The sequence below is a fragment of the Pimephales promelas genome, chromosome 21, assembly GCF_988280905.1.
Source record: "Pimephales promelas chromosome 21, fPimPro1.hap1.1, whole genome shotgun sequence".
In the NCBI taxonomy this organism is placed as follows: domain Eukaryota; kingdom Metazoa; phylum Chordata; class Actinopteri; order Cypriniformes; family Leuciscidae; genus Pimephales; species Pimephales promelas.
This window is the reverse complement of record NC_142789.1, coordinates 4,682,633-4,697,228: the sequence shown is the minus strand read 5'-3', so window position 1 is coordinate 4,697,228 and position 14,596 is coordinate 4,682,633. Positions and strand designations below refer to the sequence as shown.

Genomic DNA, 14,596 nt, shown 5'->3' with positions numbered 1-14,596 from the left:
AGGATCCAACTCATTGTAATATCAGATCGAATTAATCAATCGAATTGAATCGTTGACATGACAATCATAATCGAATCGTGACATCAGTGGCGATTCACACCCGTTACACAGCACATGCCGGCATCACATCCACAGGTCACATGGTGTCGAACAGCATCTAAATGCTTTCCATCATGTCAAATCATTGCAAAAGCTCCATCCTTGAACATCAGCAAACGCAGTGCAGACGACTGAAGAGATGTTTAATCAGCTAATGAGCCCAGTGTCCTCTCCTCTCCTCGTCTCGGACACACGGTCACCTCTGCGCATATTAATACACACACACACCACTGTAACTCGGGACACTCGCTGAATCTAGAGAAGCGCAGGGAGACCTTGAGAGCGCTTACAGTCCAACTCTACGGCTCTAGCAAATCTGTTTACAGGCACACGCTAAATCATTTCAGAAACACCGTTCTGCCCCGATCGTGACACACTCTTCAGAGCCAACACATGCTATTAGAGCTGTCAAAATGGCTGAAAAGCTAAATTCGATTTTTTTTATATAAATATTAGCAAAATTCGATTTACATTTGAATTCTAAAGACAAGTCTTAACCCCTTAACTGTCACCATCCCGGTACCGGGACGCCTAACTTTACTTCACTATATTTCTATTAAATCCTAATCTAATTATGACAAATTATATATTGTTGGAAAGGTCTAAGACTTCTAAATAAATATTCTACCCCTGTTTTGTGTTAAAAATTATGTAGGAAGAGTAATTGATGAATTTATGACAAGAGTGCACCTCAAAAAATCTGCATCATAATAGGAGTTCTGACCTTTGTCACAAAAAGTTGATGAACCCACTTTTAATCATTGAAACTTTTGTTTTTCTGCTAAAAGTTAATAATAAACATATAATCTAGTATTTTTCAATAAAAAATAAAAAAATTATAGTACAATATTATCCTCTAAAAATGATAATATTTATATTTATTATCCTCTAAAATATAATATTTTTTTTATCGCCTTTTTTTATTATATCACATATTTTAGTAGTTATCATAAATTAGGTATCATTTGAACGTTTATAAACTCAGAATTCTTCGTGTGAAAACTGTTTTATAATTGAAAGTTGCGTTACCATAGAAACGGTACTTATTTTATCAGGCTCCTCCCCTTTTGGGCATCATTATATTTCCTAATTTATGATCAAAACCTTTTCTAATCTTGACAAAACTGATATTGTCAGAAAGGTCTGAGTCTCAAGGTTCCAAATTTTGTGACAGAATTGATATTTGGACAGAAATGTATTCATTTGTTAAGGCAGAATGTATACAACTAAATTCAATGGAATTCAATGGCACCCGGTGGCTATTTTTGGTACTACGCCTAAACAAAATCTCATATGGGAACTTCAATTTTTGTGATATCAACTTCAAATTTGGAACATAACTTGATAAGATGTATGGCTTTGATTTTATAGAAATTTTAGAGTAAAAAACATTTAATAAAATATATATTTTATATAAAATAAAAAATATATAGTACAGTATATTTAATTTACTGTAAATTTAAACTTCCATAAATTTTTCATACTTTCATTTTTTAAAGTGTTTTCACTTTAGTGTTTTCTTTAAAACAAGACCAAACTTGGGTATATATTCCAAAGCATTCTTAAATTACAACAATTTAAGTTTGAATAGTGCATTTTAACCCCCATTTTCAAAAAGGGGGGTGACAGCTAAGGGGTTTATTATTTTACAATATGTAAACTAAATTGTCTCCAGAGTGTGTATGTGAAGTTGTAGCTCAAAATACCCACAGATCATTCTTTACAGCATGTTAAAGTTGTCCCCGTTTCATGCGTGTCCCTTTAAATGCAAATCAGCCGCTGCTCCCGGCACCGCGGGCGCTGTTGTGAGACGCTACAGAGGCACATGATAGGGCATTTGTTTGCGTTCTGTATCGCATGTGAAGAGACGGATGCCACAGCTTGAGCAGAATCACAGATGTGCTCGACTACAACAACTCTTCCTCTTCTTAACTTCTTGGACTGTGTTCCCAGGGGTGAGGTTTATGTAAATTTTAGGGTTTGTGATGTCACTAACCCGGGAGGAAGTTGAGTAGTCCCGACCAGCCGTTTGTTGTAGTCCTTAAAAGGCAAGACACGGCAGGCAAAAACATTGATTCTTCGTGCAGTGGTCAGTTTTGAGATTTTGGGCTAGTTTACTCCTTCAATACGTGTTCTTCTTTCAAGCTGCTATAAAGAAAACGTTGAAAATATACATTAAGATGTTTATTTTATTACATTTAGTTTCTCCCGAATTTACCAACAAGTTAGCATTCCAACGTTTCATCCCGCGCTCCGTCTGTTTACTGAACCGTTGTAAAGCTCTGAATTTCCTGCACAACGATATGTAACCCAAATATGGGCATTTCCTTTCTATCAGTAACCAATCGTGAATGTCCGAAGGGTGATTTAAAGCTAATGACGAAATCTCATTGGCTACTGCTGGTTTCTGCTAACGTGATTCGCTCAGACGCATCACGTGGTGTACTCTGCCAATGTTAATTCATTGAGTTACTGCAGTTGTAGGCCTTATATGCCTGCCATTTTTATCAAATAATCAGTTTTCATGAGCTTGAAAAATTATATATTATTATTACTAAGGGCCTGAGCATTTATTCTGCTTTTGAGCATTTTTTTCCAATAGCAATGTATTAAATTTCCTACTTAAATCTTTAAATGCCTTTTTCTAAAAATGAGTTTGTCATTCTCCAGTACAAATATCTCAGCCTATGTAGCACCTATGTACACCAAACTTTCATTTCGTTCGTTGAATGAACCAAATGACTCGAAAGAAGATTTGTTCATTTTGACGAACGAGTTCATTAAATCTGGGAGGAAAAACGATATTCTTTCATCACACAGTCTCGGTTCTAGCCTGTCAAAATGTAAATGAGGGCATCTTTATGCAGAGTTTAATCAGCTTCTGCACATCAATCTGTTCACACTCCCGAACGCACGACACACACTGATCTCTGACGCCGTTTCCTTACATTCACTATCGGGGAAACACTGGCATGACAGGCAAACATTTCAGTTCACTTTAAATTCTGCATTTTAAATAACCGTTTAATTGTTCATTTTAATTATTTATTATTCATATTATTATTAATAATAATAATAATAAATGAAAAAAGTGCAATTAAAAAATATAAATCTTATAATATTAAGTATATTGTTCATTATTATTAATAAAACATTTTATATTATTAGATGTATGTATTTTGTATTGTACTATTATTTTATATTACACTGAATGAGTTATTTTTTATAGTTACGGATTATTTTTTCAATTATTTGATTTTTATTAATAAAAAATAATAATATAGCATTTTAATATCAGGTTTATATATTATTTTTTTAAATATATATTATATATTTTTTTGTACTATCATTATATTTCTATGACAATTATTTTGTTAAATCATAATTTATAATTTATTATTTATGACAATTATTATTAGTAGTATTATTTTGAATATTAATAACAAAATATATTATATATTATTTATATATTTTATTGATTCTACAATCATAATTTTTACATTATGATTAATGACTTACGTTTTGAATTATTGTTTTTAAATTAAGTATTATTAACAAATAATATAATTATAATTTATAACATATAATATAACATTTTAATAACAATAATATATATTTTTTACTTTACTCTTATTGTTTTGAAAACTTGTATTAATAATTATAACAACATTTATATATTTTTAACTCTCCTCTAATTATTTTCACTTTACACTGAATGAGTTAAGCTTTCAATCACTGTTTTTTATTATTTATTTATATTGATAAATACTACTTATAATAAATTTATATATTTTTAACTCCATTATAATTATTTATATTCATTTATGAAGTGTCAAGAAATTGTTTTATACATAGTAGAATTTTATTAATTTAATTGTAAAAGAAAACGTTCTACTATCGTATTAGCTAACAGGACACGGCTGAAACAGAAAAGTTTGAAAGTGTTGTCTGTTCATTTGCATGAAAACAGTGTTTGGTGCTCGAGTTGAATAAATGTTAACATGTGATCAGTTTTCCCACACCTCGGTCAACTTCAATCTCTTAATGACTTTCCAGGTCCAATCCCTCAAACTCAAAGACTTAATGTGGAAACACGTGTCGTGTTCCCTCGCAGTGGTTTCGTGCACGCGTGAACGTCACGGCAACGTACAACACAAAGCACCTAGCGCGGGAAACACATAACGTAAGACGTAAAGGCGCGTAACTAACAAAAATCAAGCAAGCTAGTGCGCAAAGGCCACGAAGTGCTGGCGCAATAACACATTAGAGGACCTGAGGGAATAATATGGCATTTTCCCCAGAAAACGTCTTGCACAAAACAAATTCAAGCACATTCGAGGACCGGTACCGGTGTGTGTTTATTTTCAAACCTTGAAGGATTTCAAGAACCCGTGAGAAGCCTGTGTAATGTTTTGTATTACAACCGTAAACACTGGATAGCATGTTAGCATGAGGGCGCAGTGCTGATGACGCTGGCGTGTACCTGACGTGCGGCAGCATGAGGTAGTGGATGCTCCCCGTGTCCTTCTCCTCCACTGACGCCGGGTCCAACAGGTGACGCAGGTTCTGGTACATCATCTCTGTGATGAACGGCGTGAAGGGAGCCTGAGCACAACAAACACGTCTTAAAGGTGCAGTGTGGGATTTCTAGCGGCATCTAGTGGCGATAATGCAAATTGCACCCAACAGAAGTTATGGTGGCCGACAGGAAGTGACGTCAGCAGATGTCTGCGACAGCAGAGAGTAGCCAGTTAAGCAATGAGGTTTGTTTTACAAAGATGAATTAAGAAATTTGTCCGTTTAGGGCCACCGTAGAAACCTAAATATTACACAATGCACCTTTAAGTGAATGAATAAACAACAGACAGAAGCTAAGCAACTATCAACACACAAAGCCAAGGTTTCCTTTACTGAAAAATGAAATAAATTGATGCTTAAAACACGAAAAAAAGTATCTTCTTCAACAGTTTTTTATTTCAAGCAAAGGATTGTTTAAAAAAAATTAGAATAGGGTTTTTTTTTTCAGTGTACAGAAAAAAAAAATCTTTTATATTTTGGTTTTATTATATAGTATAATATTAATTTTGGTATTGCAACAATTCTTCCTCAAGCATTGCTACACTTCTATATTCAATAACTGAATGCACTCAATCTACTTTTCCTCTTGAAACCAGTGCGTTTGATTGTGTCTAGACTCACCATCAGTCGACACATGGAGAAGAGCACACTGAAGAGGGTCTCCAGCGCACGGATACAGTCTTCAGTCCCACTCTCGCCCTGAACACACACACACACACACACACACACAGAGAGAGAGGATAACAGCTGCAAGCACTGCTCTTAAACACACACAACACTGCAGTGTCACAACATCAAGCATCACGTCTGAGCCTGCAGGTCCTGGGTCTCATTTAGAAAACTGTGTGTGTGATACAGACTGAATGTTAAAAATGAAAAATATTCAAAATTCCCTTTATAAAACAGTCTCCCATCCGGAAATCTCCATATACAGGTGAACTCAAAAAATTAGAGTTCACCTGTATATAATCTCCATATACATATCCTCGAAAAATTAGAGTATCGTGCAAAAGTTCATTTATTTCAGTAATTCAGCTTAAAAGATGAAACTAATGTATTATATAGACTCATTACATGCAAAGTGAGATATTTCAAGCCTTTATTTGTTATAATTTTGATGATTATGGCTTACAGATATGGAAAACTTTCACAATATTCTAATTTTAATTTGGTGTTTTAATAAGCAATAAGTCATAATCATCAAAATGATAACAAATAAAGGCTTGAAATATCTCACTTTGCATGTAATGAGTCTATATAATATATTAGTTTCACCTTTAAAGTTGAATTACTGAAATAAATGAGTAGAGAATACAATTTTTGAGTTTCACCTGTATATGGAGTGTATATGCAAATCCTCATCTGCATATCATTTACATATGCAAATTCATCCATGTGAATCTATGTTTAACGGTACGAGACATAAGGAGAATAGGAGGACCTTCCTTCCTTCCTTCCTTCCTTCCTTCCTTCCTTCCTTCCTTCCTTCCTTCCTTCCTTCCTTCCTTCCTTCCTTCCTTCCTTCCTTCCTTCCTTCCTTCCTTCCTTCCTTCCTTCCTTCCTTCCTTCCTTCCTTCCTTCCTTCCTTCCTTCCTTCCTTCCTTCCTTCCTTCCTTCCTTCCTTCCTTCCTTCCTTCCTTCCTTCCTTCCTTCCTTCCTTCCTTCCTTCCTTCCTTCCTTCCTTCCTTCCTTCCTTCCTTCCTTCCTTCCTTCCTTCCTTCCTTCCTTCCTTCCTTCCTTCCTTCCTTCCTTCCTTCCTTCCTTCCTTCCTTCCTTCCTTCCTTCCTTCCTTCCTTCCTTCCTTCCTTCCTTCCTTCCTTCCTTCCTTCCTTCCTTCCTTCCTTCCTTCCTTCCTTCCTTCCTTCCTTCCTTCCTTCCTTCCTTCCTTCCTTCCTTCCTTCCTTCCTTCCTTCCTTGGCAAGCACTGATTCAATAGAGATGAATTCTGCACAATGGATGAATAATGGCATTCCGGGATGAAGTATCTGTATTGATCTGTGCTTTAACTCAATCTGGGTCACTTCTAGCCCAAGTCCCACAAGCAAAGTCAAGGCTCAGGCAAAATATATTTCTTTCTTTTGATAAATATGAAACATGACTTGGACAGGTGTTCTGAGATGGTGTGCGAGTCGTGTCTTGCCTACCTTCAGGCGCCTGCGGTTCGTCCGCACGTACCAGTTGGTGAGCATATCCACGAACTTCACCAGTCTGGGAACCACCGTATAGAGTCTGTAGGCTGGAAACATGAGCACACGTCTATTTCAGATCGGCCTAGCTGACAAATCACTTCAAGTGCAGGAGTTCATCAGATGCTCACCTCCCATCTCATCTCTGAAGAACTGGATGAGTGACTGGGTGAACGACTGGATCCATTTGTCCATGATGTTCTCGCTCACGATGGCCGTCCTTTCATTGTACAGGAATGCGATCCCCTCCTCCTATTGAGGGGAAAACCATCATGGCCCAGTAAGATACTTTTCAAACAGTAAGCAGTTAAAATAATCAAATAAAATATATTTTCTTCACTTCAAGTTGTCAAATCTCCATTAAATTTAAATATGACACATCAATGCAGAATTCAAGCACCTTCTACATCAGGGATCCCAAACTTTTAGACAGATGAACCCCATGATGCTTCACATAAAGATCTTTTTTTAATGTTAGGATTTATATAAATATGTAAGCATTTCAGCCCCTTCGCATGTATATTTAATGCTTACCAAAGCTGCATTTATTTGATTAAAAATACATAGAAAAAATGTAATAATATTTCAGATTTTTTTTTTTATGTAAACACATTATACAATTTAATTTATTCCTGTGATCAAAGCTCCATTTTCAGCATCATTACTCCAGACTTCATTGTCACATGATCCTTCTGAAATAAATTCTAATATGCTGATTTGCTCAATATTTCAGTGGAAATCGTGATTTAAAAACAAAAATCTGCTAAAAAGAACAGCATTTATTTGAAATAGAAATCTTTGGTAACATTATAAATGTCTTTACGGTCACTTCTGATCAACTTAATGCATCCTTGAAAAAAAAGTATTAATTTAATTAGGGATACACCGATATGAATATTTTGCTCGATACGATAACCGATAATTCGTTATATTTAAAAGCTTAGAACCGATATATTGGACGATAAATCTGAACCCACTTTTTTAAATAATTTTTGAGCGCCTGACTACAAAAGCAAAAGTCTCACCATTAAAAGCCATGTCCAAAAACACACAATTATAATCTGCTCATTATAATGTCATGTAGCCGATATGACAGATCTGTGTTGCACTTTACTGTATTTTCCTTTTTGAAGTGATTCCAATCATATTTCAAGCAGTGTTGAACAGCTGAAGGAAATAATCCATAATTTATCAGCTTTTATATATCAGACAAATATTCTTTTATCAGGCCGATAAATATAACATTAAAAATTAACCGATATCGTCTGATACCGATATTGTGGCCGATATTTTGTGCATCCCTAAATTTAATTCCAAATAAATAAATAAAGACATACTCACTACACTACAAATTTAGAATGAAAAGTTGTACATGGATGTGGTTTGGATCGTGATTATATAATTGTCGTTTTTTTCTGCTGTTGCCGAAAAACTAAACCAAAGTAAAAGTGCTGCGCTGACGAAGCAAAGCCTTAGAGTTGCAGAGCAACTGAATGTGTTCAATATTTATCATCAATGTTGGAAACAGTTGTGCTGTTTAATATTGTATTATTGCAAGCATATTAGTCTATTTTCAGCTTCAGAATCATGACTATTCTGGTGTCTCTATTGTCCTGTGCTTTGGGTATCAGCACCAAGTCTAAGACTATTCATTTACACAAACAATATAACACCAAATTGAGCATTTTAATCAACAGTACATTTTTTGTAAACATTTTATCATGTGTCTTGGAGTATCGCATTAATATCGTATCGAGAGTTCAGTATAGTGATATGTATCGAATCGTGACATGAGGGCATCGTTACACTCCTAATAAATATATATATATATTAGAATAAATAAGATGGTGCAGTGCATTAGACTGACTTCTTAAAGCCTTGGATTTCAAGAGCCTTATCTCATCTGTGTTCAAGAAACATTTCTTATTTATTGCTAATCTTGTAAACAGTTGTGCTGTTTAATTATTTGTGTTCCGGGACCCGTACCATCTGCAGTCTCTGTATGTTCTGCACCAAGAACCGATAGGCGTTGTACCAGGGCAGGAACACGTCCTTCAGCACGTCCCGCACGCCCTCTTCTTTAAAGCGCAGGTTCTCGGCTCGGACCACCGGCGAGTTGATCAGGTACAGTCTGAAGAACAGACACAGGGGAATCAGAGCTGGAGGAACACCAAAAATACAAAACTGGTGTGCACATCCCAAACTCCCAGGTTGGACAACTAATGCTGGGTACACCCCAAAAGATTTTTTACATCTTATAAGATTTTAAAACCTAGATTTAACCATTTTGTTCCTATAGTGTGTGGTGTAACATACTGTAATGTGACACAAACAAAGAGATTTTCAACACAGGAAAACTTTTGGAATAATAATGGCAGACCATGACCGCAAATTAACCAGTTTTGCTAAAAAAAAAAAAAAAAAAATATATATATATATAATATAATTATTTGGTTATACAAATGTTCAATACACCTATAATAAAAACATGGTTCATTTTCCATTTCTCTCTCTAACATTGTAGAAGCTATTCTGACCAACTCTTCTCCTTGTCCAGTCTATTATGGAAGGTTTTCCACAACATGTTGTACAAACATTCATGCTGTTGCCACAAATCCACAAGCTGATCCTCCATCTCTGCTGTCCACATCAATTTCACTTTGTGCTGAGCCATCACTCGCTTCCTGATTGGATATTGTTTCGTTTCACGTGATAATCTCCAGAGCGTTTGTCCTCGGGGTTCCCCACACACTGTAGGATGTCTGATTCGCGATCGGGGTGGCTCCGAGGTAGCCTGGCAAGCCAGACCTATCAAGATGTTAGGTCTGGGAACTCACAAATGGCATACCCCAATCCGGGGGGCGGGATAAAAGTTTGTCTTTCAATATCCCTCTGCACGCCATAGAATAGCGCTAACCAACCACAGCAATGAATGGCTGTGGCTGAGTGAGTCCCATGCGTTTTCCCCATGTTTTTTTCAAGTTGATATATTAAACTTTTGCCATATCCGGTCGTCAAAACATCTTCCTTTTTTAAGAATGACTTAAGTGACGTTCTCTTAACTCATCCGAGTCGCGGCCAAAGACGAATCAAAAGACCGCTGTTCGCCAGCTACATCTTGTTTGTTTTCAAGTATCAGGGAACTCACGTGGAGCCGTCACAACTCTGCCGTCATTGTGTTAAAGGGTTAGTTCACCCCAAAATGAAAATTAAGTCATTAATTACTCACCCCCATGCTGTACCAACCCCGTAAGACCTTCGTTCATCTTCGGAACACAAATAAAGATATTTTTGATTGAATCTGAGAGCTGGATCAGTCCTACATAAACTGCCTAAGGGACTGGCTCTTGACGGCCCATAAAGTCATTAAAGAAAAGGTTTAAATATTCCATGTGCCTACAGCGGCTCAATTATAAGTTTATCAAGCGACGAGACTACTTTTTGTGCGAAAAAAACATAAATAACGACTTTATTCCACTATTCCATTACTTCCTTATGGGCGCATGCGCGAGAACTGAGACGAGGACGTTCTCATTCGTCTACTTCTTGTTACCGGCTGCTCACCGCTTAGGAGTTTAACCGCCACCTACCGTATAAAATGATGATCCATATATAAGGCGCTCCAGATTATAAGGAACACTGTCGTTTTTTGAGAAGATTAAAGGCTTTTAAGTGCACCTTATAGTGCGGGAAATACGCTAATTGAAAAGCGTATGTACAACGCGCATCTTCCTCTGCTTGTAAACAGAAAGTTTTGCGCTTCCAGCTATATCAGCACATCATCTTATACGGTAGGGGGCGGTAAAACTCCTAAGCGGTGAGCAGCCGGTGACAAGAAGTAGACGAATGAGAACGTCCTCGTCTCAGTTCTCGCGCATGCGCCCATAAGGAAGTAATGGAATAGTAGAATAAAGTCGTCGTTATTTATGTTTTTTTCGCACAAAAAGTAGTCTCGTCACTTGATAAACTTATAATTGAGCCGCTGTAGGCACATGGAATATTTAAACCTTTTCTTTAATGACTTTATGGGCCGTCAAGAGCCAGTCCCTTGAGACTGATCCAGCTCTCAGATTCAATCAAAAATATCTTCATTTGTGTTCCGAAGATGAACGAAGGTCTTACGGGGTTGGTACAGCATGGGGGTGAGTAATTAATGACTTAATTTTCATTTTTGGGTGAACTAACCCTTTAAGCCGCCCACCAACTCTATACACGATGTGATTGGCCTGATCAGAGTTTGGTTTTTCCACTTCGAAAGCCAACGGAGAGTTGCTAGACCACACTTTGCTGCAAAATCATTTTTGCTGCCGCTAGGGTGCGTCTAGATTTCTAGGCTAGCTCCGAGGTTCTTCCGAGCAGGTTCGGACACTCTTAACACACCTCACGCCGAGGGAAAATCTGATAAGATATTGTGTAGAACCATCAAGATAATCGGGACACAGCTAGGATTGTCGGAAGGGGGAAAATCGGCCTAAAATCAGCCCGATTATCTTTTGGTGTTTACCCAGCATAAGCAACATAAACGAAAAAAGAAGCGTGAAGTTAACCAAATGAATTTATTAATAGCGCAACGTTTCGACCCTCAGGTCTTCATCAGGCACAAGTGTCTTTTCTGGTAAAGTTCACAGACGTTTCATTCAGTAGCTGCGATTCCACTGTCGGGCCGGCGCGAGCCAGGACTTTATCGGGCCGGCTACTAGCCTCGGTGAGTGTGTGATGCCTAGTTTTTAAAATCCGTCACGTAGTGTATTCCAGCCTTGAGGTGTAACACTATAAACTTTAAGAATGAGCAATAGTGAACAGTTAAATAAGAAACAAAAATAATGAATATCTTCGATCCGCCAGGGGTCTGTGGGGAAGCTAAATACAACTTAAATCTATTATAATCAAGATGCGTCACTGAATAAAACGGCCGATTTTCTCAAATTGGGTGTCAAATTTCGTTCAACATCCCCCTCCGCTGGATGGCAGACATGTCATACTTCATCCCCATCTCAAAAAAACTTCATGTTTCTATACAAAATGTTCGAGTTACAGCGCTTTGAATCAGTGCGAAAAGCGGAGCTAGTGTGTGAGTGAGCCATTTCATCAGTCTCTCCGCGATTGCGGCGATAGTATTGTGGTGGAGACGTCATCTATTATCACTGGGTATGTTAGACAAGGTCGAAGTATTCATAGTACAGTTAGGGGGTAACGTGAAGGCAGGGTGTGGAGTCTCAATAGTATGCATACTCGGCGCGCGCGAGATCGCGCTGCTCGTATCATCACTTACGATCTGTGCTTTGCCCTAACGAGTGATCTTTTGAACTAAACAGGTCTTGTCTACTTGTGTTTGTGTGTCATATGAATATATGCCCCATACATGGAATCAGAGTGCCTACTGTATGTAGTAAATGAAAAATCTCTACAGCAAAACGGTTTGTTCTACTATTTATTAGTAATGATTTACACAGTTTGTTTACTACTTACTGTACTATATACCTGAGCATTCAGTATTGTGCAATATAGCAAACAGAAGGTGATGGACATTTTGGGGGGAAAGAAGCGCTGCATTTTATCATTTAAACATGTGACTTTTCATGAAAACTCTATAATCCAAGATTGCTGCCACCATATGATGTCATAATATGCTAATAAGATGGGGAAATTTAATCCCTACATACACTTTGGGTCATCCTTAATATTTCTCTAATTTACAGAAAGTATCTATCTTGTTTCATTTTTAAGATATAGTCTTTTGAAATCAAGATGTCAAAATCGAACGTTTTAAGAAAAAAACTAAAGGGTTAAGCATTATATAATGTATTAATGTAAGATTATTATGAAGTGTTATTGAGGTAATCTAGCTTTTTTTATCCCACTGGTGCATTACGTTGTAATTTTTGACCTCATCGGAATGGTGCGAAACTTGGTGGCATTTTGGCCGTGTGTGTGTATGTGAGACTGTATGTGGCAGTGTGTGAGTGTGAAAATGATTCCCTGAAACAGTGGTCTACGATCTTTAGGAAACTGAATTTCCAAATTAAATCAACAAAGTTGAATAAATCTAAAATCAACATAAAATTAACAGTAAATATTCAATATATCACACATTCCAAGCACAAAAAACAAAATCTAAACTCATCGGATTATCCCATCATACGTGACAGTGTTAGTTTGCACTGTCCCATTTGGATGGATACAAGTATGTTTTTATGTATTACCCATATGGACACATCTCAGCTGTGCTTCAGGCGGAGTGTAAAGTGGTTCACAGATTAATATTCGCAGATACTGGGAAAAAGGCAAAACTAAAAGCATGATAATTAGCATCAGTGTGTTTTGGCTCACCGGAGCGCGTCGGCGCCGTAGCTCTGCACAATCAGACCCGGGTCGGGGTAATTCTTCTTACGCTTGCTCATCTTCTGTCCATCGCTGCGCACACACACACACAGAGAGAGTTTCCAGGTCAGTGGGTCATTCTGAACTAGTACTGTATTTCTGCCTGAGGACGAAGCCTGCAGGCTGTGTGTGTGTGTGTTACCTCGCGAGAACCAGGCCGTTGACGATCACGTTCTTGAACGGTGGTTTCCCGAACAGAGCCGTCGAGAGCACGAGTAACGTGTAGAACCTGCAGCCGACACAAACACAGGCATTACGAGATGAGCTTCGTCTACAGCGGTCGTGGAACTGAACGGGATGTTCGGCTTGTGCTCGGGATTCAGTGTGAACGCCTCCGAAAACATGTTCCACCAACAAACAGGGCACACGCATCATAATCATGAACATCAACCCTGTACCCTTCAGGAATCAGATCACTCTTAAACTGTATCGTTATTACACACTTTTTGCTTGCTTTGTGTGTGTGTGTGTGTGCACTCTTAAACTACCGTTATTACACACTTTTTGCTTTGTGTGTGTGTGTGTGTGTGCTCTTAAACTACCGTTATTACACACTTTTTGCTTTTTTTGTGTGTGTGCTCTTAAACTACTGTTATTACACACTTTTTGCTTTGTGTGTGTGTGAGCATTCTTAAACTACCGTTATTACACACTTTTTGCTTTTTGTGTGTGTGTGTGTGTGTGTGTGTGTGTGAGCATTCTTAAACTACCGTTATTACACACTTTTTGCTTTCTTTGTGTGTGTGTGTGTGTGTGTGTGTGTGTGTGTGCACTCTTAAACTGTACCGTAATTACACACTTTTTGCTTCCTTTGTGTGTGTGTGTGTGTGTGTGTGTGTGTGTGCTCTTAAACTACCGTTATTACACACTTTTTGCTTCCTTTGTGTGTGTGTGTGTGTGTGCACTCTTAAACTACCGTTATTACACACTTTTTGCTTTGTGTGTGTGTGTGTGTGTGCACTCTTATACTGTACCGTTATTACACACTTTTTGCTTCCTTTGTGTGTGTGTGTGTGTGTGTGCTCTTAAACTACCGTTATTACACACTTTTTGCTTTTTGTGTGTGTGCTCTTAAACTACCGTTATTACACACTTTTTGCTTTTTGTGTGTGTGTGTGTGTGCTCTTAAACTACCGTTATTACACACTTTTTGCTTTTTGTGTGTGTGTGTGTGTGTGTGTGAGCATTCTTAAACTACCGTTATTACACACTTTTTGCTTTCTTTGTGTGTGTGTGTGAGCATTCTTAAACTACCGTTATTACACACTTTTTGCTTTCTTTGTGTGTGTGTGTGTGTGCACTCTTAAACTGTACCGTTATTACATACTTTTTACTTTCTTTGTGTGTGTGTG

At 37.5% G+C, this 14,596-nt stretch overlaps 1 protein-coding gene and 1 long non-coding RNA gene across 3 annotated transcripts in view; both read right to left on the bottom strand.

Annotated features, from left to right (window-relative positions):
* Window positions 1-14,596, bottom strand: part of iars1 (isoleucyl-tRNA synthetase 1) — an 85,358-nt gene that overhangs the window by 32,594 nt on the left and 38,168 nt on the right. For both annotated transcript variants that reach the window (XM_039648626.2, XM_089125221.1), the window contains exons 17-23: window positions 13,387-13,473; window positions 13,194-13,277; window positions 8,850-8,994; window positions 6,995-7,115; window positions 6,822-6,913; window positions 5,299-5,376; window positions 4,583-4,704 (exon numbers count right to left, since the gene is read on the bottom strand). In XM_039648626.2, coding sequence (XP_039504560.2) covers window positions 4,583-4,704; window positions 5,299-5,376; window positions 6,822-6,913; window positions 6,995-7,115; window positions 8,850-8,994; window positions 13,194-13,277; window positions 13,387-13,473 — 729 coding nt within the window. The remainder of the gene's footprint in view (window positions 1-4,582; window positions 4,705-5,298; window positions 5,377-6,821; window positions 6,914-6,994; window positions 7,116-8,849; window positions 8,995-13,193; window positions 13,278-13,386; window positions 13,474-14,596) is intronic.
* On the bottom strand, window positions 75-2,298 carry LOC148970066 (uncharacterized). The gene is made up of 3 exons (XR_016148553.1): window positions 2,096-2,298; window positions 1,810-1,912; window positions 75-301 (listed from the first exon to the last, which is right to left on the bottom strand). It is a non-coding gene; the product is annotated as an uncharacterized LOC148970066 (long non-coding RNA).